Source organism: Schistocerca piceifrons, chromosome 7 (genome assembly GCF_021461385.2).
Source record: "Schistocerca piceifrons isolate TAMUIC-IGC-003096 chromosome 7, iqSchPice1.1, whole genome shotgun sequence".
Taxonomy (NCBI): domain Eukaryota; kingdom Metazoa; phylum Arthropoda; class Insecta; order Orthoptera; family Acrididae; genus Schistocerca; species Schistocerca piceifrons.
In genome coordinates, this window is record NC_060144.1 from 399,216,065 (window position 1) to 399,239,944 (window position 23,880).

Sequence of the window (23,880 nt, forward strand, 5' to 3'; positions counted from 1 at the left end):
CACGGCCGGGAACAAAGTAGTGTATAATTAGATTAGATTTTTGTGATTTGTTGGCGATGTTTATTTGTATTAGTATGGATAGTGTTTTATTTGTGTTTTGTGATTATTTGTTTTATGTTGTGTGTATTTGTTTTGCTATTTTTCATGTGCTTGTCTTATTTTGGTATGGATTGTGTCTATATTATGTGTTTGATGTTAATCTTTGTTGTATGGGGACCACTGGGTCGCTTAGTATAGAAAATTTGCTTCAGCTATGGTACAAACAATATTTAGAAGTATTAGATTAATTATAGAAGGGGTTATCTTATGTAGATAACTTCCTATACGACATTTTATGGCAAGGCTATTGGACAGAAGAACTTTCAGGACAAAATCTGGATCCGTGGTGGATGGATTTGGGGTGTGATGAGCGTGTTGTGATGTGGTAGGTGGACATTGCGTCCCACCGAATGTGTTGCGTTTCTTGAGACAAGTGCAGGGTGTGATGTCCGACGCGGTGGTGTTCAGGACCCACCCGTTGCGTTATTGGCGTATGACGATAGTGGGTGTTTCGGGTGATAATTATGAGGTGGTCTGCCCGACGCAGTAGTGCTCGAGACGCACCTGTTTTCTCCATTGTGTTGCTAGTGTGAGTACGGTGATCAAAACGATTATCCGGTGGCCAGTCAATCGCAATTAGGCGATAGGGACGCACCAAACATGGATAATACGTAATGGGAGCGATGAGGATGTTGCGTGAAAAGGCGAGTTTTGAGCCGCCATAGAAAGACGTAAATCAGGTGGCTGGTCGCACGCAATAGCGTGATCGGCAGACCTTATTGATGATTTGCGCCGTAGGAGTGTTGTAGAGACGTATTACCGACGCTAGCCGAGTCTGGGCTTAACTATTTGAGTTAAGCAGAGACACTAAAGCAACACGCCATTCAGTTTAAATGAAGATAATGAAGTTCACCACAAAAGATAGATGCTCTGAAGTCCAGCCAAGAACCTTGACCACTATCACTGATTTTTACTTGCTGTAACGTGCAAAACTAACTCTTGTTTTGTTCAACAGATAAGCATGACGTTGAATTGAGCCTACCGTTACAGACAGAAGCAGACTAGGAGCGGAAAACCAATACCATAACCAGTCAAACAAGCACGACATCAAAGGGGTATCGGGGAAATTCGGAATTACAGTAACCTACAATAATGTGCAACAAATGTTTTTAATTGTTCACAGATAATAGCAGCAACTGAGCGACACCAGGGAAAGGAGTTTACTATAAAAGGTCACGGTATGTAGTAGTAGCATGTTGACGTCAACTGTAGAAAGTCGAAATAGAGAAATTGGTAGTTAGAGACCATGTGGTGATGGAATGACTAAATTAATAAACGTTTATTTTATCCACGGGAAAAGACCATCATGCTTGTTTTTGTAATTTTGTTTTGAAAAATTTGTTTAAGAAATGTCTTTCTGTAAAATAATTGTAATATATTGTACGTGACGACGTAAGAGTGGTTCAAGTGGCTCTGAGCACTATGGCACTTAACATCGGAGGTCATTAGTCCCCTAGAACTTAGAACTACTTAGACCTAACTAACCTAAGGACATCACACACACCCATGCCTGAGGCAGGATTCGAACCTGTGACCGTAGCAGTCACGCGGTTCCAGACTGAAGCGCCTAGAACCGCTCGGCCACCGCGGCCGGCTGACGACGTAAGAGGAAGCGGCTTAGGCAATAAGTAATCATGAATAAAATATTGTATCCTTAGTGAGTGCAGTTACACTTTGTGGCGGTGACTGATCAGCTGACGACGAGCGGGACAGCAGACGAGAACCACGAGGGAACTTCGTCCACATGAGCACGTTTGCTGCTGCTGCTGCTGCCACTGGCGGATCGTGAACGCTTCATTTTTGCACGTTTAATTACGAAGACGTGACAAGTACTGGACGAACGAAGTATACGAGCAGTGTGAGAGTGAGGTGGAGCGTGCACTGATTTATATAGGTCCTGCCTAGCGCGTGTATGTAGGCGCGGGGGTGTGACATAGAGAGATGACGCTATCTCTCTCTCTCGCACCGCGCCACGACAATAGGAACTAGACACGCACCACGTGGTGGATACACTGGGTGCGACCTTGTTGTTGTTGTTGTTGTTGTCGAATAACGGTGCTTTGGAATGGTGGCGGTGTTATGAAAATATTTACGAAAGGCTATGCCTAGCGCGTATATGTAGGCGGGGGGTGTGTCTCTGACGTCATGGCCGCCATCATGGATAACGGTACTTTGCAATGGTACCGGCATTGGAATGGTACCGGACTTGTTCCAGTACTACCATCAACAGCTCTAATTACATGTGCTGTACATGCGACCGCCTCTGGCCCACAGTGCAGCCAGCACTTGTTCCAGGGGGAGCGACTCTCCATGTCGGCGTTCGCCAGCGCCTGGCTGGACAGCCCCAGAAAGCTGCACCGCTTGCTGCTGGTCTTCATGCTGCGCTGCGCGCGTCCACCCACCATCACTGTCGGCAAGACGTACACCCTCTCCAAGCGCACCTTTCTCCGGGTACGTATCTGCACCACTGCCCAACTGTTAAGTCAGCTCAACCATACACACTAGACTGCTCTTCCCAAACTGCATGTCGGAAGAGTTAAAGAATGGGAGAATGGGGTGATGCATACCCACAAGATGTTCACAATGTGACACTTTGAAACTTCGGATGTCACTGAAATAAATCCCTCTTAGTTTTGTTGCGTTGGCTTTGTATGTCCGAGCCAGATTATGTTGGTGAAGGAATATTTTTTTTAATCTTACCTCTAACGTCTTGTTAGTTTCGTTGTCCTGCAGAGAGATAGCAACAATAAGGGAGCACTCCAAAATTATGTCCGACATTGAGGTGCGTATAAAATAGAGGTGCATCATTGAATTCTTCTCTGCTGAACATACTGAGCCAACCGAAATCCACTGACACTTGCTAAAGGCGCAGATAGGCGATACAGTATACGGGGCTATGAGAGGCGGAGGGTACTGCATTTCAGTAGTGGTACAAAGCATGTACTGTCACGCCCTAGTCCACCCTGCACAACTGCCATCCCTCATAATAAGCAGCGTCTCCATCCCTCATAATAAACAATGTCTCGATAAAATCACCTGTTATGATTGGCGGATTACAATCAAGGAATTGGGCACACAGATGAATGTCTGCTGTAATGCCTTGTACAAGATGTTATGCAACTTGATTGTTGAAAATGTTTACAGGTTGCTTACTCCAGATGTCCACACGAGACTGAAAAATAAACGAATGGAAATTTTTCGGGACTTGCTGGAGCAATAACATAATAAATGGAAGTGATACGTAGTATCGCTACTAGCAACCACGATCCAAAGGATAGTCAGTGGAGTGATGACTTGCGAATTCCCCAAAAAAGAAGGGGTTCAAGGTACAACAGTCTGCAAACAAAGTAAAGAGCACAGTCTTCTGGGATAGGCCGAGTATAGTTCTTCTGGTTGTTTCGGAGCGTCAATTCAGAAGGTCGCAACAAGAGACCAACTAGACTGAAACCCAAAAATTCCATTGAGTAGAGGAAAGAGGAAGAAAGCTTCTACTTGTAACATGAAAACCACTAGTACACCACAGTTTTCTGGTCATGTATCTCATTGTCAAATTTGGATGGACTGTGCTGCAACATCGCCCGTTCAGTCCATCTTTTGGGCCTATAAATGAGGCCTTATGTGGCCCGCATTTTCCAGACTCAGATGCTTTCGTCAGAGCTATAAGACAGTGCCTAGCCATAGCTGGTAGCGATCTCATGAGAGTAGCATACAGGCTCTTGCTCATCGTTGGAAAAAGTGCATAACGAATGATGGAGAGTATCTAGAAAAATGACAGTATGTAGCTGAAGCCTTACCCTATTTAACTTTGTCACTGTGCTCTCATTACCTGTTGAAGTTTCCATAAAAATAATTGGGAGTTGATAGTTCGGGAATGACCCTCATACATTCAGTGACATAGCAGCATCTTCTACAAGAGGCATCTAAATCGGGTGCTAACATTAAAAATTTTTCCTGGAGGATAAGGCCATAGTAAACAAAGGCGCAGTTTTTGCCAGATAGAATTACAATGTTGTTTCTCGACATTTAAATATTTGTACGTCAGATTACATGCTCTTTCCATGATAACGAGACCAGTGACGATTCGGAGGTAATGAAGGTTCATTTGCAAAAGTTGGGATGTCATAAGCGTAACTAGATCATGAAAAAATATTTTTAAGAGGGTGGAAATTGAATCAAATGGATGTGAATTCAAATTAGTTTTTCTCTTCGTGGGATCCGGAAGAATGCTAACGAATTACACTTTCTGGTCGTCTTTCAATTTAAGTTCGACAACCATTAAAAATTTAGGCCCTCATAAAACCCAGTCTGTGCGTAGGCCAGTCTTTTGCGATAAGCCTACGTAATGCTGGGAACCTATGACTTTTTTTCTCATACCAAGGTAATGGCCTACGGGTCAGAGCCTTTAAAACAGGTCTTAGCAGCGCGCTTGTCCATCCCACCATCATTATGTTTCAGATGAGTTTGCTGTTAGCATGTTGGCCGTTTAACTCGCAAGAGGCAGTATTGGTCTCACAATCGTATCCCTACGATCTCCTGTAGTTTTTCTCCAAATACCAAGTTTCTTTTCTTTCTGATCACATCGCTGACTACATAGACCTACTGCCTGCTTGAAATATGACCACTTGTACTACTGAATCTACAATGCAATGGCGTTGATTCGACCTTTAAATCATTTTGCTTACGATACTTTGTGCATTTTTACCCGTGATCCGGTGCTGTTAGTCCATTAGGAATATGTACGGTTCCTATAACTATGCCCATTTCAGTTATTATACGTTGACTATTTACGAACTTCAGATGTCTTACTCTTATTATGGTTTGTGGTTTATCTCCTTCGTCACCAGTCTGTCTGAATAAATACACGAAATATTAATTACAAAAGGCGATTAAAATAGTTTCCGTTCGAAGGCCACACTAACCCCTTGCCTACATGTTGGTGCTTACATACCCATTTGTAGTAGCGCTGGGCTGCATATACGCTGCAGCAACGCCCGGCAACGGAAACTTTTTGATCGCCGCTTATAATTTAATGTCTCATGGCTGAAATAACCCTGCAAGTAAGAAATGATATTTACTGTCTTCATTAAGGGAGCTGTGATTAACGATAAGAGGTACAAATGTTGCGTCTGAAAGGCGTGGACTGATGACAAAGATACGATCATACGGTTGTTCTCGCAGATATGCGCCGGCTAGCCGCACTTTTTACTAACAGAACAAGCTACGTAATACCGGGCGGCGAATGTTAAAATAAACTGGTAATTAAGGGTGTTTTCAATATACACAGAACAAGGTACGTTATACCGGGCGGCGAATGTTAAATAAACTGGTAATTAAGGGTGTTTTCAATATACGCAGGCTTAGCAACACTATCAGACTGCACGCTAACGATTCTGAGACATACAAAGTTTAGGACGACTTGGACTGCATTTACATTTGGTGTAATTAACGTCAGACCTGACAGTATCTGATTACAAGATTTTATATAAATATAACTTTAGGAATAACACTAAAAAGTCGTATGAACTGGGAAGAACACATAACAGGAATCTGTATAGAAAACCACATGCAAGTCTCTTGTGAGGCTATCTCTAGTGTATTAATCCATAGTTGGAAGTTCTTATCACGTAGATATGACAGCAGATATCGAATTCTTAATAAGTCAGCATAGCCAGTATGGTAAATCAGCGGAGATGGTAGGATAACACAAATGGGAGTCTTTGGAAAAAAGGCGACTTCATGCACGCAAAACACTGTAGGGTAAATTTAGAGGAAGACTTTACAACAGTTCTGTCGCCACTATCGTACATCTCGCGTTGCTATGAAATTTCTGTCTCTTATCATGGTTCATTTGTCTTCATGAAAACCGAGCGAGGTGGCGCAGTGGTTAGCACACTGGACTCGCATTCGGGAGGACGACGGTTCAATCCCGTCTCCAGCCATCCTGATTTAGGTTTTCCGTGATTTGCCTAAAGCGTTTCAGGCAAATGCCGAGATGGTTCCTTTGAAAGGGCACGGCCGATATCCTTCCCCATCCTTCCCTAACCCGAGCTTGCGCTCCGTCTCTAATGACCTCGTTGTCGACGGGACGTTAAACACCACTAACCTAATCTCTTCATGAAATGTTCTTTTCATTTCGTGCATGTATATATGAAGGGTGATTCAGATTAGTTGTTCGTCTCATATATTTCCGAGATCCTCGATAATATCGTAATTATGTTTTCGCGCAGATGAAATCCTCACTAAAACAAGTGTAGGCTCTGGTTATGGCTATATTCATGCTATGAAAAATTCAAATGGCTATAAGCACTATGGGACTTAATCATGGTATGAAGATATTGGTACTAATTGCGCTTTTTTTAATAGAACTATGGAAATTTCTGCTCCATGATTCGTACATCTGAAAGAGATGAATTCAAACGTGTTCCACTTTCCGAATTCAGATAAGTAGTTTTGAAGATAGCAGTATTTATACCTCAATATTTCTCTGCTTTGAGCATAAAAATTGGTTGTTATCACGCAAAACTGTTGCGTCCGGTTGATGGGACTCCGCTGATAGAGTCTAATTAATGTCATCTGTTACAATTTTTAAATACAGTCTTGGTGGCAGCTGATGTTAACTTCTGACCGATTTCGGTCTTTTAATTAGGGGACATCATCAGAGTTTGCACTGTAATAAGAAAAGTAAAAGTGCTATATTACATAGACAAGTCAATGACGTAGAAGTATACTCTAAAACGATGTATCTACATTTTTACTGCTCTTCTTAAGACGGCCATTCAAGTCATGAGACGCCTAAATATCAGTAAATAGAAAGATGAAGACCGTAGCTCGTGGTCTTGCGGTAGCGTTCTCGCTTCCCGCGCATGGGGTCCCGGTTCGATTCCGGGCGGGGTCAGGGATTTTTCCTGACGACTGGGTGCTGTTGTGTCGTCATCATCATTCATCCCCATTTCGGTCGGAGGAAGGCAATGGCAAACGACCTCCACTAGTGCCTTGCCTAGTACCGCGGTGCGGGTCTCCCGCATCGTCCCCTACGCTCCTCGGAATATAGGATCTCATCATCATCAGAAAGATGAATATCTGTCGTGCGCTATTATTAAAACCAAAAGCCCTCAACACCCGCAACAGAAAATCATGACTAACCCGATCAAATGCATGATAAAAATCAATAAAAAGTAAACCTCCCGACACGACAATAGTGGAAACGATCGAGATAAGATCACGACATTCAGCAACGGGAGCCAAAAGTACGACCCTGGACACAACTTTGATAATGCGCGATAATGTCAGCGAGCAAAACCGACAAGCGACTGTTTATCACCAGCGCTACGACTTTATAATCAAAATTGAGTAGCGTTATCGGTCAGACCTTATCCACGGACAGATGTGCCGTCTTTTTGGGAATTGAAACGATTTTTACGAGCTTAAAGGAGGCAGAGATATGTACCCCTTGCACAACTTCATTCACCATAGATGTTACCGTATCTCCTATCAGAGGCCAAAACCGAACACAAAATTCTTTGGGAAGCCCATCCAAATCCGGTGATTTACGGGAAGGAGACCGAACTACAACGTCAGATATCTGATCGCTGTGAAAAGTTGCCAAAAACTCCTCACGAAGAGCTGGAGTAACAACACTGTCAAAGAGGGAAATAAAATCAGCAGACAATATACCGTCTGGTGCCACTCCTATGTAAAGATTGGAAAATACCGGAAAGTTCATGCGTTATATCAGGTTGGGATGGCCACTAGCGTCCGTCTATAGGACGAAGGGTAGTAGACATGTCCTCTGAAACTGCGTTCGAAGCCGAATTAGATTATACAAAAATTTTTGAGAACATTTCTCTTGGAGTACAGCGTTTTTTTTTAATTACTTAAAATTGAACGTCAACAGTCACAACCGCACGAAACTTCTTTTTTTATGATGTTACCGGTTCCGGTCTGTTTTAGACCATCTTCAGACCTCACACCATGATGGTAGATAGTGGCTGTGAACGGAGCAGGCGCTACAACTCTACGAACGCTGACTCGCCGAGTCGTGGCGCCTGCTCCGTTCACAGCCACTATCTACCATCATGGAGTGAGGTCTGAAGATGGATTAAAATATACAGAAACAGGTAACCTCATAAAAAAGAAGTTTCTTATGGTTGTGACTGTTCATGTTCATTTTTAATATTGTACAGAGACGCCAACTCATCATGGAGAATCCGAGTCCTCATTTCAGCCGCTTTACCAGCCCTAAAGCGCATGAGTGCAGTGATTAGCCAAAATTTAGCAATGTCATCCCACCATTCCATAATTGAGGGATAACGCACTGTCAAACTGATTGCCTGCCCCACAGGACAGCAATGATATCATCCAGAGAGAGGTCCGCCAGACGTAAGATATTTAACTTCCAAATATGGCGAGAAAGATGTATCCGCTGCAGGACATGGTTAAGAGCCATTGAAACAGCACAGTGATCAGTGAAGCTGGCAGGGATTACATCAACTGACAAGAGTTGGCTGTATAAGGAAGCAGACGAACAAAAGCAGACGGTATAACGTCTGATGCCACTCCTATGTAAAGATTGGAAAATACCGGAAATTTCATGCGTTATATCAGGTTGGGATGGCCACTAACGTACGTCTATGGGACGAAGGGTAGTGAGACATGTCCTCTGAAATCGCGTTCGAAGCCGAATTAGATTATACAGAAATTTTTGAGAACATTTCTCTTGGAGTACAGCGACTACTAGAAGTACTGTAAAATATGTAAAATGCACTAATGCTAATGTGGGATATCTGCAGATCAAGGAATCCTGTAGACTGACTGACGCCAGTACATCATTAAGTTCACGACAATAGTTATAGTTGGGAGTCCGAACCACACGACGTAAGATGCAGTTGAAATCTGCCCTCATCAAAATCTTTGGCGGATTTTGACGAAGTAAATAAATGACTTCTTCCTTATAAAAGCTCGAGAGGTCATATGTACGACCAGATCCAGATGTAGCATAAAGAAAAATTAAGGCATCATAGAAACGATACCCCATACCCTGACCGTCCTCATGCGTATCAAAGTCTGTCGACGGAATGCCATCCATGTAAAGCACGGCCATGCCAGTAGAATTTTCTTGCGCAGTGTTAAAAAACATAGAATACCCAGTAAAAAACGCATCAAATAAAACTTCTTGCAAAAACACATCAGCTTGGGAATCATAAATAAACCGTCGTAACGCAGCATGCCATATGGAGAGCTTATCCTGTTAACATTGAAGATAAGAAACGTATGCGTCTACGTTAATTAACACAAGTAAGGCATGAAAACAGAACTAGAAAAAAATGTACACATCACGTCCCACTCTCCCCAGCACCGGCAGAAGGCGCGGATAAAGGTACAGGATTTGAATCCTCTCGACCGGAAGGTGCAGGTTCCATGCTTTGTCTTTTTCGTCGCGACGCTGCACGCTCAGGTTGAAAACATTTCACACCACTCAGTGACAACCTAACTTCTTGACGCGGAAGGGTAGCGGCTCATCAAAGACCGCTGTGGGGAGGGAGGAGTCCCCACTCCACGCAACGGAAAGCGAGAAATACCACCGGGAGCGATGAAAGTCATCATCAGGTAAAGAAGAGACTAGCGATGCAGTGTCTGAAGCTGTCTGCATCATCTGACTGCCCGGAAGAGAATCAGTAGTAACCTGTTCTTCTGTCGTATAAGATTGAGGAAGAGATGGCATTTCACTAGAACACTGGAATGGCGGGACACCAGACGATGTTTCCGATAAATCATCGGATCCCACCGGAACAGACGTTTGTAGAATGGATGAGAGGACGCACGTGCAACATTCATTTCAACATCAACAGAACCAACCTTGCCAACCCTGGCGAAATAAGAACCGTAGTTATCGACGGTAATCATAGCATCACCACTGAATGAAGCACCATCCACCACCACCACCTTCTCGGAGAGGCGGTATTGGGGCGGGGAAGGGAAGGAACGGGAGGGGGGCTCGGGGGGTGAGTTCAAAATCTTCACCATTCTGAGTCCGCCGGTGTTTAAGTTGTGCTACCGATGCCGGCGCATTAACGGCAACAGGTGCCGCATCTGGACCTGCCGGTAGCGGCTGAAAGTCGTGCGGAGTGATGGCCAACGTCCTCTAAAGCTGGGAAGTACTGACAGCAGACTGCGAAGACACTAATTCAGCTAATGGCAACGGACGACGTTTTCCAAAGGACGACTTTAAAACCTTAAATCGGCGGGGACAGTGGATCAGAAATGGCCACTTTCATTGCATAGCAACAGGTTCCTTCTTGCCCTGCTTATGTTAGATGATTCCGGTGACCACAAACATTCAGGTGTGAAAGTATATTCTTTTGAACACACATTTCTGCGGTTCGTATACCACAGCAACATAGCAAGCAATGTTTAACAGACCAGCTTTCCCGCTTAATATACCAAACGGCTCCATAAGGAAACATAAGAAAAGAATCGTTCACTTCGGGTGGAAGATTGTAAACTCTAATCGGAATATACTCGATCACCGCATTTGCAAGGAGGACAGGATTAACGGAACCATCACGATGATTAAACATCACCTGAGAATCAACCCGAGAAAGACGCCGGTCTACTTGCAAGGGGTCTGGAAACTTCACAAAAAGTGCGTGCAAATCAGAATCAAAATAATCAGTATCTACTTGATCAGATGTAACACGAATCGAATCAACCAACAAACAGTGAACTTCTAGAGAGCCAGGTTGCACATGACGCGTACTCTTGTCAAAACTGAAACGAACGGTACCCCGACGAAAGTGTTCTTGGGAGAATGGACAGACATCATGCCGTGGGCACAAAACGCCGCCGCCAGAGCACACCAACGACGAATTCCGCTAGGCAAGAACGATGTGACGCCGGCTGATACACACACGAGACTACGTACACGAAAGTTCGACACACGCGGTGCTGCTACACAGGCGGAAGCAGGAACAACCTGCTCACTCGACTCGCAAGGCAGAAAGGGCTACGGAGATGGACACAGCCTTGATAATATCTCTACAAAATCGTAGCTCCACAAACGATTTTGAACGAAAGATGATTTGACATTTTTCAAGATTTGGTGGTGTGACGTGTGCTGACTGTGGCGTGCTCTCCTGCACTTGGTTGGGCCACAACTCAGCTCTCATATACTGCGCTGGCGGGACACCCGGCTGCGCGGCAACCGACCTGCCTCGGGGAACGAGTTACTGGTTCTTCCGAAAGAGGGAGCCTTACAAAAATTTTAATTTGAAAACCAGAGTGTTTTATTCTCAGCAATTGTTTTACAAGTTTACACATTTTAGCACATTGCTTGGCTAAGTTTTAGTTCATGGGGGACATTTTTTTATTTATCCGACACGTGTAACTATAACACGCAAAACTTTAAAACAACCACGTTAAGGCACAAAGTATATACTACTAAAGTGAGCGCGGGTTTTGTACAGATGCAGGTACAGTGGTTGGACAAAAATATGGAAACACTGCGAGAAATGCTTTCTTGAACATGAATGCAGATGCTAACCAAACCTGCAGAATGTGTTGTTATATTTGAGCACGGACCAGGGCCTTTGCTAGGTCTTCTGCCGCCCTCGGCGAGAACTAGAAAAATGACGCCCCCTCTTTTTTTCCTACTATCGGCTCCCCAAATCCGAACCCCTCCATCACCACCAACATACAACGGCACCACAATGTAAATCTCCTATTATACTTTTAATCATTAATCTAAAGTGACAAAACGTCCTCATTTTCTGGGGACAGTCCTCAATTCAACCCGACGCATGAAAAATGACCTGCGGAGACAAAAGCAAAACGCAAGCCAGTGCATGAAACCCGCTCGAGGGCTCGACATATACGAATCAAGATAATATTTGTTTATATTTTGTACTTCGTAGTGGCTGTTTTAGTTTTGAGGTAGGTAGAGGCAATGTGTTTGCTTTCGTCAAAGTAAGTAAAGACTTATTAAGTAACTCTTCCATATGCTTCTAAAAACTATTCGATGTTTCAATTTTTCCTCTTTTTCATTTTTTCTCCTCATTTACTCAATTTTTTCGCTGTTTGATTTGAAATTATTTTTTCTGCCTTTTACCGCCTCTAAAATTTTGCCGCCCTAGGTAGCCACCTAGTCTTGCCTAATGGCAAATACGGCCTAGCCATGGACGGCACCTGTGCAATGCTCTCAATACGTTCCAAATGTGAGTCGTGGTCAGAACACTGCTCTGTATAAAATATCGAATAAAAACACTTTCAGCCGTCAAAGTTTCCAATTGTTATCTTATTTGAGCAACCAGTTTCAGCGCTACATTATGCCATCTTCAGGCCCCTTACCGACGTCAACGAAGAATCCCATCTCTGGTCCAGTCAAAAAGGGGCCAGCATTCGGTGACTGGTATCTGCAGATTTTTAACACTGCAATCCCTCCGATCGTCACTTGCAAGCAATGTAAAATTTTGTCAACCGATCTGATCAAAAACTCTCAGAACTTTTTAGCTTTTGTAAAATCATTAAGCTTTGAAATCATCTAGTCATTCGCGGAATATAATGGAGAGAAGGACGAAATACTAAATTCGGTCTTCCGAAATTGTTTCACCACAGAAGATTTTAACAGAGTTCCTCTTTGAAACTTCCTGGCAGATTAAAACTGTGTGCCCGACCGAGACTCGAACTCGGGACCTTTGCCTTTCGCGGGCAAGTGCTCTACCATCTGAGCTACCGAAGCACGACTCACGCCCGGTACTCACAGCTTTACTTCTGCCAGTATCTTGTCTCCTACCTATCAAACTTTACAGAAGCTCTCCTGCGAACCATGCAGAACTAGCACTCCTGAAAGAAAGGATATTGCGGAGACATGGCTTAGCCACAGCCTGGGGGATGTTTCCAGAATGAGATTTTCACTCTGCAGCGGAGTGTGCGCTGATATGAAACTTCCTGGAAGATTAAAACTCTGTGCCCGACCGAGACTCGAACTCGGGACCTTTGCCTTTCGCGTGCAAGTGCTCTACCATCTCAGCTACCGAAGCACGACTCGCGCCCAGTGCTCACAGCTTTACTTCTGCCAGTATCTCGTCTCCTACGCACACTCGGCTGCAGAGTGAAAATCTCATTCTGGAAATTTCCCCCGGGCTGTGGCTAAGCCATGTCTCCGCAGGAACCTTTCTTTCAGGAGTGCTAGTTCTGCAGGGTTAGCAGGAGAGCTTCTGTAAAGTTTGGAAGGTACGAGACGAGATACTGGCAGTAGTAAAGCTGTGAGCACCGGCCGTAAGTCGTGCTTCGGTAGTTCAGGTCGTAGAGCACTTGCCTGTGAATCGCAAAGGTCCCGAGTTCGAGTCTCGGTCGGGCACACAGTTTTAATCTGCCAAGAAGTTCCATATCAGCGCACACTCAGCTGCAGAGTGAAAATCTCATCCTGGAGAGTTCCTCTTTTCAATCATTGAACGAACGTCGAAATGGCAGATATTGAGATAGACGATCGTGGTGTAGAAAAGTGATTACAATCGCTTAGTAGTGGAAAGGCATTAGGATCAGGTGAGGTAGCTGTAAGATTGTACATAGATTACGCGAAAGAACTTTCTCCCCTTCTACCAGCAGTTTATTGTAGATCGCTGGGGCAACGAAGGGTACATAACGACTGGACAAAAGCCCAGGTCATTTCCGTTTCCAAGAAAGGCTTAGATCACATGAACACAGCTACAGACCTATATCGTTGACATCAATGTGTTGCAGAATCTCCTCTCTAAAAATCAACATAGCTTCCGCAAACAGAGCTACTGCGAAACTGAGCTCATTACGTCCCTCCATGAGCTCAGTAGCGCTGTAGACAACGGTGCTCAGGTTGATCCTGTGTCCCTTGACTTCAGGAAGGCATTGATATCATCGCATACTAACGTTATGTGAAAAAAATATTAGCTCGTCGACTATCAGACCTGATTTGCAACTGTATTCAAGACTTCCTTGTGGATAGAACTCAACATATCGCTCTTAAAGGAATAAAATCGGCAGATGTAATTTTCGGAATACCTCAAAGAAATGTGACAGGACCTTACTGTTTACATTGTATATAAATGATACAGTAGAAAGCGCCGGGTGCTCTTTAAAGCTATTTGCAGATGATGCGGTTCCCTATAAGATAGTAGCAACGCCAGGAGACAATATAGATTTGCAGAATAAACAGCAGAGGATTGATGGATGGGGCAGGCTCTGGCAGTTAACCTGGACGTAAATAAATGTAAGATATGTAAGGCAGCAAATTTTGCCACCATACATTTAATGTTATTTTTAATTCTTTTCGATTTATATTTACGATGCAGAATTAGAGTATTAAACATGTCACTGGCTATTATTGGCTAGCGCTATGCACTAACAATTTCTGTAGTATTCCATGTTTGGGAGTTAGACCTGAGTGCTGACAGAAACGACGAAGTGGGCTATCCTCAGAAACCGCTATTGGCTAGACGGGTTGGGAAAAGCGTTGTCGTGTTCTGCAGGGGCGATCATAAACTTCCCTGAGAGAGAACAGAGCGAGGAGGTGGCGATTTACAAAGCCAGAGCCCACAGATCCCCCGTAGAATGGACAGTGCAGGTGGGAGGAAGCACTCCGGTGGGCAGAAAAAAAATTCGGCATGTGTATGTGGAAAAAAAGCGTCGAGGGCAGAACAAGGCAAAAAGAAATCCTTTTTAGTGCGAAGGAAAGTGCGAGCTCACATACTACGGTCACGAGCTGGCCACCAAGGAATCTTCTTACAGAAGTGCCGGGGCACACTTCCCACCAACAAGTAGAGACGCGTTTTTGATTGGCGGTGCGCTAAGGATGTAGGAGGGGCAATGGAAACTTCCAGCAAATCTTCTGAAAGGAATATGAGCTTCAGGTGGTGGTGGTAAGTTCCTATGGGACCAAACTGCTGAGGTCATCGGTCCCTAGGCTTACACACTACGTAATCTAACTTTAACTTACGCTAAGGATACTGCACACACCCAATGCCCGAGGTAGGACTCGAACCTCCGACGGGGGGTAGCCGCGCGAACCGTGGCAAGGCGCCTCACACTGCGCAGCTACTCCGCACGGCTATGGTACCTAATCTAACCTAAGCTAACCTAACCTAACATTGCAGAATAATTTATTTAAATGACCAGTTATGCACATTTCAAGGGTCATCTTAAGATTATGAGCTCTGTAAAGATATGATAGAGCTGGTTAACCAGGGAAGTCAGCCTATACGTAACATAAATACAGATCAGAAATACTGAAGCGTGATATTTGGCTGCAGCTATACATAACGTGTACCAAGGATCAGAAACACAATAACGTGGTGTTTACCCGTTTGGCTGGAGCTAGTGGCGTGGGGAATAGCTCTGTGTGGTCACAATGGTAATTCTACTAGTGCCTGCCTGCCAGGCGTTAAATACAGTACCAAAATGTGCGCATTTGCTGCAGTACGTCACCTGCAGCCGATGGGAATTTAACTTACGTAAATAACTTAACTTTTGAATGAACTGTAAAAAAAATAGGCTAGCTGGGCAACTAGCACTGTGCAAATGTGACTGTTCAAACAAATAATACAAGTTTTTACTAATCTTGCTACAAATTTATGAAAGACTTTAAAATAGAAACACCAATAGGACCAACTGTAAGATCGTTGAATTCCACCTGGTGACCCTTCTTAGCACTTCTGAGACGCCGTTTCCATAGAAATACCGATAGGATGGCTATTGGTGGACAAAGATAAGCAGCAAGGTACCATTTCCATAGAGACACTTCATAACGGGCTCATGTGACGAGATGTCTGGAGGACGCTGTTACCATGGAGACGTCATTCAGGCGGCCGTTAATGGTTACAGATGTGTTTATCGAACGCTTTTCCTAGAGAGATCATGCAGTTGCAATAGCCGTTGGCCTCTGTGGATACAACTAGAAAACGTTGTGGCAACTGCGACGAATCCGCCTTGTATCGACGTAAATACCACTGCAGGTGTAAGTTGATGTTATATCATACGTTGCTTAAAGTTATCAGCACTAGAATGCTCTTAAGAACATTGAAGTCATAACTGGGTGGGAGAAGAATAGAAAACACTTAATGCCAAATAAGTTACAGTATGAAAGAAATTATGTAAAGCATTATGTTCCCTATGGGGTGGTCTCGCGGTTCTAGGCGCGCAGTCCGGAACCGCGCGACTGCTACGGTCGCTGGTTCGAATCCTGCCTCGGGCATGCATGTGTGTGATGTCCTTAGGTTAGTGAGGTTTAAGTAGTTCTAAGTTCTAGGGGACTGATGACCACAGCTGTTGAGTCCCACAGTGCTCAGAGCCATTTGAACCATTTTTTTTGTTGGTATCTTAAAAATAGAAAGAAAATGTTTATGATGATTGTTAGACATGGTCAGGTCCTGAAAATTTATGGTTCCTTGATTTTCATATTTGAGTGTGAAAGCTATATCTGGGAATGCATCATTCAAAACAGTGGTTAAATTATTTAACTCTTCTCTTGATCCATTCTATAATAAAAGTATGCCATCTATGTATCATTTGTAGCACACAATTATTCTGAAAATTTGCAGGTTTTCTCCAAAAAAAAAGTGTTTTCTAAATGACTCACAAAAATATTGGCAATTGAGGTAATTTTCCATTGCTAGGTTATCATTCTATCTATAAGCCCTGTAGTCGAAAGAAAAACTGTTCAAGATTAATGTAGCCTGAAGGAGTTTAATGAATTCCATTGTTTCTCACAGTTCATAATACTGTGTTTTAGCATATTGTTTTTAATAATACCAATAATTCTGGCTATTGGAATATTTGCGTATAGGTTCTTGATGTCTAGTGAAACAAATGTAGGTGGGACAGTTAGAGGTAATTTTTGTTGTTAAAACATAAATATTTTTGATATTTGAGTTATTTCCAAAGATGTAAAATTCTATTAAAATTTCATTTAGTTTTTTTTTGAGAATATATGAAGGGCAGTTACTGTTATTAACTAGGGGGCATATTGGCTGTTCAGTCTTCTGTAATTTAATTTGTGAACTATGTCTAAGCAATTGTAGGTTCACACATTTTAATTGTTGTTTATCTTCTGATAAAAATAAAAGAAATATTGTCATAAATTAATTTTCTTATTGTGGACTGAAACTTAATGGTTTGTTCTTTAAATACTTGTGTTAGGATATTCTCAGTGAAGACAACTAATTGTCTTGGAGATGTATTCTCCTTCTTTAATTATATCCAGAGTACTACCATTATCCACTTTTGTAATTCTGGAGTGATGTGATTCCAGTTTCTCATTAATACTTTCATTAACTCTATTTCTTGAAGATTTTCATTTTTGTTTTTCAGCTTCTTTTTCTCTATTACTTATTTGGTTTTAATAGCAGTTTTATATGTGGCTTGTTTACTTAATTTTTCGCATTTAGGGGTAATTTTAACATAAGCAATAATGCATTTTATGGTTGAGTGATCTAATGTGGAAGTTAAATTATACTTCGCCCCTTCGTGAGTAATGTCATTTTGCAAGAAGAAAATTGGATATCTGTTACATTCAATGCTCATGGATAAAATTGGTTTGTGGAGGTTGGTCAAAGGGAACCTCTAGTTACTGATTGATAAGATTAATTTTGCTGTAATTCTCACTAATGCACTCTCATATATAATTTATTTTTCATAAATTTCGTTATTCAGTATAGAAGTAATAGTAGGGACATTTGATTACTGAGTGAGGGATGTACATTCTGAGTTCCAAATCATCCTTCTTTTTATAGACATCCCTAATTTTATATTTCATCCATAGGATGCTGCTTTTCCATTGTCCAAAGGAGGAAACATGAGAATTAGTATTAATTTTCGGCACTTCATGTTTGATCTGATGCTAAACATCACTTGTTGAAGCTAATTTTGAAATTTAATTTCTTATTTTTGGTTCTCAGTATTTTAAAATATGCAAAAACCTGTCAAGGTAAAGCATTCATAATTTTAACCAAAATGGGAAGGAGGGAGCAACGATTTGTTCTTAGTGATCAGTTGGAAAAGACGGTCAAAACTGCAGAATCATTTATTAGAATGACCAGTTTCGACACATTTAAATGGTCATTTTCAGATTATGACCACAGTATGCTTGTTAATTAGGTAGGTCAGCCTTTACATAACATATACGAGGATCAGAAATATTGTGACATGATATTTCGCTGGAGCTTTACATAATGTGTACAAAGGATCAGAAATACTATAATGTGGTGTTTACCCATTTGGCAGAAGGCAATATTACCCATAGCCTTGGAATTTGGATACTATTCCTACAGCAACATTGTTGAACACATTGCAAGAGCTAGAAATTTTCAAGAAATAGCCTTTCTCGACTTTTTGGAGATACAATATAGGAAAGGCTACTGCTTCTTCGTTCTTCATTTTTTCGACTGTTATCTATATGTTTGTTATTAAGGATTTTTAGAAAGAACCAAATATTTTAATAGTTTTTATCACTTGACTCATCCTATAATTCCAATATACTTGTTATAAATTTGCCACCATTAAGAATTCATATTTTTTATTCTTTTTATTAAGCTTAAACTTAAAAAAGAACATCATGCTTTACATAATTTCTTTCATATTGTAACTTATTTGGCATTCCTATTTTCCTCCCACCCAATTACGACTTCACTGTTCTTTCGAGCATTCTAGTGCTGATAACTTCAAGCAGCATGGCATAACTTCAACTTACACCTGCAGTGGTATTTACTTCGATGTAGGGTGCATTCATCGTAGCTCTCACGTCGTTTTCTAGATGCATTTACGGCGGCTAACGGCTGTCGCAACTGCATCATCTTCCTAGGAACAGCGTCCGATAAACACATCTTTAGCCATTAACGGCCACCTGAACGACGCCTCTATGGTAACAGTGTCCCCCATACATCAGGTCGCCTGTGGCCGACATGCAGCATCTCCATGGAAACGGCATATTACAGCGTCTCTTTGACTACCAGTAGCCATCCTACCATATTTCCATGGAATCAGTGTCGCTAGAAGTACCAAGACGCGTCACCAACTGGCATTCAACGATCCTACGACTGTTTCTATTGGCGTTTCTGTTTAAAGTCTTTGATAAATTTATAGCAAGATTATTGAAGACTTGTATTATTTGTATGAACAGCTACATTTGAAGAATCTGTACGTACAATTGACCTCTTTTATTTCTTTTTTTTTTTTACTTTTTATTCCCAAATTATAATGTAATTTACGTAAGTTAAATTCCCATTGACTACAGGTGATGTAATGCAACAAATTCGTACGTTTTCATACTGTATTTAACTCCTGGCAGGCAGCCACTAGTAGCAGTTGCCATTGTCATCACACAGAGCTGTTCACCACGACGCCAACTCCAACCAAATGGGTAAACATCACACTATAGCGTTTCTGATCCTTGGCCCAAGTAATGTATAGCTCCAGCCAAATGTCAAGTTGTAGTATTTCTGATCTTTGTATGGGTTACGTAAATGCTGACGGCCCTAATTAACAAGCACTCACGTATCTTCACAGGGCTGATAATCTGAGTATGGCCTTTGAAACTTGCCGAAACTGGTCGTTTTAATAAATGATCCTGCGCTCTTGACTGTTTTCTTTTTCAATTTTTCGGGTGATTGGCAGATACATGATCGATGTAGTGGAAGGTAATTTTTTTTGTAACGGGCGCTGGGATTCGTCGCCTGAGCGCAAACGTAAACGCCGCGTGGCACACTTCCCTATGGAGATCGATCGAAGGCAATTCCATCTGGGCTTCAACCTAGACACTACGCCGGCGAGAGAATCAGGTGGTTTCATTTTGAGAAGTGTTGATTTCGCCACAAGCAGCACGTGAAAGTCGTTTCTCTGTGGATAGAGTTCTTATTGTTATCACTCGAGTGACACTTATTTAGCTCTCTGTAGAGATTGACACACATGAAAGTGCTGCTTTTCGGAAGAATGCTAGTCGAATTTCAGTTCGTGACGACGATGATGATGACGATTTTGGTTTGTGTGGCGCTCAACAGCATGGTTATCAGCGCCCGTACAAATTCCCAATATTTACACTTCCCAGCCTAGCAATTTTTCTCAGTTATGATGAAATGATGAGGACAAAACAAACACCCAGTTCGCTGGCGGTGAAAACCCCCGAACTGGCCGGGAATCGAACCCGAGACGCCGCGTTCAGTTCGTGACTACTGAGCAAATAGAAATCTTGGCTCGTGTTCTCTCGTACTACGGTAATTTCAGCCCTAGGAGTTTGCGGACAGCATCTTGCGTCCACTGTGTAGGCAGAGAATTACAGGTATGTCACGTACATCTGTTCAGCTTCCAATGCCCGAACGATCAGACTATCAGTGCAATGTAACTGCAGTCCGTACTATAATAGGTGATATGTGCACTTTGGTTTGGCAGACAGGGAAACACTCACAATAAGTATGTTGAGTTCCATTTGCTTGTCTACTGAGATTTTTCTCAATGCGATAGTTAGGGTGCAGGTCTTCTGTTTGTCACCTCTAATCAGCACCTGTTAACTTCGTGTCCATCGGTCAAAAGGAAGTTAAACGTATGCTCTGCCAACCTCGAAATTAAATTTAGAATGGAGTGTGACAATGCGTACTCCAAATTTTTACAATTTTTTGTACTCCATATGTTTTTTTCAGAATAAATAATGTATGGTATCGAAGCTGTTATTCATTATAGTAGCATCTCGATAGGAAGAATTCGTTTGATGTGCTAAACTGAAGTGAGGTAAAACAACAACACGATACTTATGGAACTTCTTAGGTGATGGTTGTCAATGGCAGGATCGTTTTAATCATTTGTAGGTGTGAGAGTCCCACTGCGGAGACAACTTTAGGCAACCACGCATAAACACACTATATGCTAGAAACACCACGGGATTTACAGATATTGCGCATACATAGGAAAAGAAAGCCACTACTATATGAGGGCTATTCAAAAAATTCCAAGACTTTATCCACAAAATTTTTCTACACTCACCTTATACTTATTGCGCATGGTCTCCTTCGAAATACTCCCCTCCGCAACTGATATTCCGCTCCGAACACCGTTTTCACTTCCGGAAGCAATCTTGGTGCGTCTCTTGCTGGATCGCGCGAAGCGCCATCTGCGAATTTTCTTTTATCTTGGAGGAGGAGGAGATCAGTGTTTAACGTCCCGTCGACAACGAGGTCATTAGAGACGGAGCGCAAGCTCGGGCTGGGGAAGGACGGGGAAGGAAATCGGCCGTGCCCTTTCAAAGGAACCATCCCGGCATTTGCCTGAAAGGATTTAGGGAAATCACGGAAAACCTAAATCAGGATGGCTGGAGACGGGATTAACCGTCGTCCTCCCGAATGCGAGTCCAGTGTGTTAACCACTGCGCCACCTCGCTCGGTCTCTTTTATCTTGTCTATCGTTGCAAATCTTCGTTCTTTCTACGGGGTTTTCAACTTTTAAAATAAAAAAAAAGGCCGCTGGGACCATGTCTGCAGAGTACGGAGGATGAGGCAGCACAGTGATTTCTTTCTTTGCGTAATAGTCACGCATCAACAAGGACGAATGCGCTGCCAAGAGCCATGAATCTTCTCGGCACATTTCGAACCGTTTCCTTCTCACATTTTCTCGCAGACGTCGCAACACGAATTGATAGTACCATTGATTAACTGTTTGTACCTGTAGAACGAATTCATGAAGAACTAATCCTTCAAAGTCAAAGAGAACTATCAGCATGGGTTTGACATTTGACCTGATCTGACGAACTTTTTTGGTCTTGGAGACCATTTCCTCCCCTTTCCCGACCCTTTTGAACATCGAACCTTGGTCTCAACATCATAACAGTAGACCCACGTCTCATCACCAATTACGATTTTCTCTAAGGCACATCTCGTTTTCATTTGCGCGATCGAAAAGCTCTTCACAGATTGCGATGCGAAGGTCCTTCTGGTCTTGATTCATGATCAAATGGCTCTAAGCACTATGGGACTTAACACCTGAGGTCATCAGTCTCATAGACTTAGAACGACTTAAACCTAACTTAACCTAAGGACATCACACACATCCGTGCCCGAGGCAGGTTCGAACCTGCGTCTGTAACAGCAGCGCGGTTCCGGACTGACGCGCCTAGAACTGCTCGGCCACAACGGCCGGCCTTGACTCATGAGCCATGGGGCGAATTGAGCGGCAAAACGATGCATTCCAAGATATTGTGTCAGGATTTTTTTTTATATGATCCAACTGAAATTTCACACTCTTCTGCAATCTCTCGGACAGTCGGACTTCAATTCGTTGACGTTCCTGACATGAGCATCGTCGGCAGAGATCAAGGGCGTCTTGAACGATGGTCATCTGTTCCTTCCGTCCGGCCATTTCTAAACCGTGTGAACCATTCGTAACAGCAAGTACGGCTTAAGCGCTCACCACCGTAGGCTTCTTGTGTAATTTGGAGTGTGTCTGTAAAAGTTTTCCTGAGTTTCATGCAAAATTTAATGCAGGTGTGTTGCTCCTCTAATTCTGCCATCTCGAAATTCGCAAACTATATGACACAACGTTCTACTCAGTATAGCACTGAACAATAATTAACAGACATGCAACAATGAAATTTCCGGCAGCTACACGTTAAACACAGGAGTGTGTATGCATGCCAACGGCATTTTGCTTCAACACAACATTGGCGCGAAATTACGAATGTTCCGGGATTTTTTGGACAGACCTCGTGCAAATACACTACTGATGAGAAACTGCTGGAAACACTATCTGCTTTAAAATATCTAGAAGTAACTATCCAGTGCGACCTTAAGTGTAATTACCAAACAAAACAAATAGTAAGCAAGGCAGATGCCAGACTGACATTAAGAGGAAGAATCGTAAGGAAATGCAACTCATCCAAGAAGGAAGTGTTTTAAGACACTTATTCGACAGATTCTTGACTATTGTTAAGCAATATAGGATCCTTACCCGATAGGCCTCATAGAAGATGTAGGGAAGATGCAACGAGGAGCGGCGCGTTTCCTTACAGAATCCTTTAGTCGGCGCGAGAACGTTACAGAGATCGCTGCGAACTCAAGTGGTAGACGTTACATGAGACGCATTGTACATCACGAAGAGGTTTACTGTTGAAATTTCGAAACAGTTCTTTCCCGTACGAGCCGAACTACAAACATCTCGCATAATGACCACGACGAGAAAATTCGAGAAATTAGAACGAATTCAGAAGCTTGTCGACAGTCATTCTTCCGACGTGCCATTCGGGAATGTAACTGAGCAATAGGTGTCAATTATTGGTGCCAGAAGTACCCTCCGCTACACACCATTAGATGACTTGCTGAGTATGACGTAGACTTCTCGATACTGCAGTACACCGACTTTCGCAAGTTCGTGTCATTTATACTCGTTAAGATATTTTTGCTCGTCATGGTTTAATTTATAACTCTTGCCTATTTCTTTTAATTGTACTCATGCTAATAATCATGCTGTTAGGCGTCCTAAAGCCCCTGTGACAAAAGTCTGTTCCCGCTTCCGGAGGCAAAATCCCAAGAAGTAAATGCATATTTAGTATTGATATTCAAAACTAATATTCAGTGTTAAAAAGAGGAAATCGTTAGCGGGAAGTTGTCTGCTCAGTTTGTTTGATACCCATATCCATGGTCCCCGTGGGACACAATGGCAGCTGGGGTCCGACTTTTAACGACCAGCACTTAGAGGCCGGCGACCATCTTATCACGTCCTTAGTATATATAGTATATTGGTGGCTCATGACATAGTAATTTATGTAAGTTGCCAATTAAT

The 23,880-nt window shown here is 42.7% G+C and overlaps 1 protein-coding gene across 1 annotated transcript in view; it reads left to right on the forward strand.

The window, feature by feature from the left end:
* The window catches only part of LOC124804612 (odorant receptor 43a-like), a 68,646-nt gene that overhangs the window by 43,871 nt on the left and 895 nt on the right, over nucleotides 1-23,880 (forward strand). Inside the window, exon 4 of the mRNA XM_047264810.1 lies at nucleotides 2,395-2,550. Within this exon, the coding sequence (XP_047120766.1) occupies nucleotides 2,395-2,550 (156 nt within the window). The remainder of the gene's footprint in view (nucleotides 1-2,394; nucleotides 2,551-23,880) is intronic.